This window comes from Psammomys obesus, unplaced genomic scaffold, assembly GCF_907164565.1.
Source record: "Psammomys obesus unplaced genomic scaffold, mPsaObe1.curated_primary_1811, whole genome shotgun sequence".
In the NCBI taxonomy this organism is placed as follows: domain Eukaryota; kingdom Metazoa; phylum Chordata; class Mammalia; order Rodentia; family Muridae; genus Psammomys; species Psammomys obesus.
The window spans coordinates 23590088-23592250 of record NW_026592510.1 but is presented as its reverse complement, the minus strand read 5'-3'; the positions used below and the strand labels follow the sequence as shown (position 1 = coordinate 23592250).

At 39.3% G+C, this 2163-nt stretch overlaps 1 protein-coding gene across 1 annotated transcript; it reads right to left on the bottom strand.

The window, feature by feature from the left end:
* Nucleotides 1-246: 246 nt before the first annotated feature.
* LOC129681878 (olfactory receptor 5AN1-like) lies at nt 247-1185 on the bottom strand. Its single transcript, XM_055614091.1, has one exon. It carries the CDS (start codon nt 1183-1185, stop codon nt 247-249), a length of 939 nt encoding a protein of 312 aa, XP_055470066.1.
* Nucleotides 1186-2163: the final 978 nt, after the last annotated feature.

The following is a 2163-nucleotide window of genomic DNA, read 5'->3' as shown; positions in this document are numbered from 1 at the left end:
GGCTTCAACTCCAGCAGCAAAAAGTCATAAATTTGGATCTTTCACTGTGCATAAATAATGAAAGATGAGGCTATGTCTGATGTTCATGAAAAGGATAAACTTCCAGGACTTACTAGGATCCACTTTTAGTAGCATCGAATCAGTTACAGGGCACATTGCTAATATAGTCTATATCAAGTTGAGCCTTTGGTCCATGTAAATAGGTGTTTTGTGGGGTAGATTTGTCAGAAATCTCTGAATTTTTTATTAGCAGCATCCCATCTTCCTCTGTAACCTCTTTACAGCATCTCTAATTTCCTTGTTCCTCAGACTGTAAACCAAAGGGTTCAACATGGGAATCACCACAGTGTAAAAGACAGATGTGAATCTGTCAAAACTGGAGGAGCCACCAGAGCTGGAACTCAAATAGACAAAGACACCAGAGGTGTAGAACAGGGAGACAGCTGTCAGGTGAGATGCACAGGTGTTAAAGCTCTTGGACCTGCCCTTAGCTGAAGTGATCTTCATAATGGACAAGATGATATAGCCATAGGATATCATTATGGCCAAGGCGTTTGTAAGACCAAACAACATCGTTAGTATGGCAAGCAGGACCTGTGCAAAGAAAGTGTCCGTGCAGGATAGATTTAGCAGCTGAGGCATGTCACAGAAGAAATGTTTGATGATGTTAGGTCCACAGAAGTGGAGCTGCAGCAAGGCGCATATCTGAGATAAAGACCCTATGAGTCCTGCGGTGTAGCTTCCTGTCACCATCCAAGCACAGAGGGTGGGTGACATGATTGATGAATAGAGCAAGGGGTTACAAATGGCAGCATATCTGTCATAGGCCATGGCTGTCATGAGACAAGATTCGCTCAGCCCCATCATGGAAAAGGTAAAGTATTGAACTATGCAGCCCACAAAGCTGATAGTTTGCTTTTCCTGGAAGAAGTTGGAAAGCATTTTGGGAACTGTAGAGGTGATGTAGCAGAGGTCTATGAAGGACAGATTACTGAGGAAGAAATACATGGGTGTGTGGAGGCAGGGGTCCATCCGTATTAAAACAACAAGGCACAGGTTCCAGCTCAGCGCTGTAATGTAAAGGATGAGGAATATCACAAAGAGCAGTGCTGTGATTTGGGGAAAATCAGAGAATCCCAGGAGGACGAACTGGGTGATTTCAGTAATATTTCTCTCTTTAATCATTGCCTCTGTGATCCTAGTATCAGAGAGGAAAAAAGAACACACCATTGGCTCAAGTGAAATAATAGAATTTTTTCTTCTCTTGCTCCAGTGAGTCTGGAGAAGAAAAAACACTCCATTGTTCTTCTACAGAAAAAGCCTAGAGTTTTCTCCCTGGCTGGCAATGAAAACCTGATCATTTCTAGATCTTAACTGATTCATATAATGTCATGAGAATTTTTAAAAGATACTTTTATAGATTGACTGGAAATATTTACTAAAGCACCCATTAAATTACTGAGATTATGAAATAGAAGGCAGATGCCATTGATTGAAATAAAATGGTTTTAGTGGTTTACTGACACTTGGAGTAATTGCTGCTTCATACTCATGACAGTGTAGGTGGCGTTATTTCAAAATAAATCTGAAATAGTTTTGTAACCCAGCTCATGATTTTAGTAATTTTTATTACTTTTTTCCTTTAGGAAAAGTTGCCCTCTTTATAAATATTTTTCAAATGCTTTGCTAATATATTGAATACAACATTTTGAAAGTAGCCCGGTGTATAATATAATTTATAATTGTGCTAGATTTATTCATATGTGCCCAATAAAATTATGGAATAAATCTTGGTCAAGTCTTCCTATGGTACACCTGGTCTGGAAGCGTGTCATTCATTCTTGGCACTAAGAAAGGATTATCTCTATTTTAGGGTGTTTTTGTTTCTTGGGTAACAATATAGCAGGAATGTAGTCATAGGTTCAGAATAAGAGGTTCTCTTCCTAACAAAGTGAGCACCAGTGCTCTTGAATGCCCAGGGTACCGGGAGGGTTCTGAGCATCCCAGAAACACTGATAAAACGGCGACAGTTCAGGGAAACTCTCGATTCATTAGCTGCAGCAGATTCCATCTATCTATCTATCTATCTATCTATCTATCTATCTATCTATCTATCTATCTATTTAATTTTTTGTGTTTTTGAGACAGAGTTTTTCTTTGTAG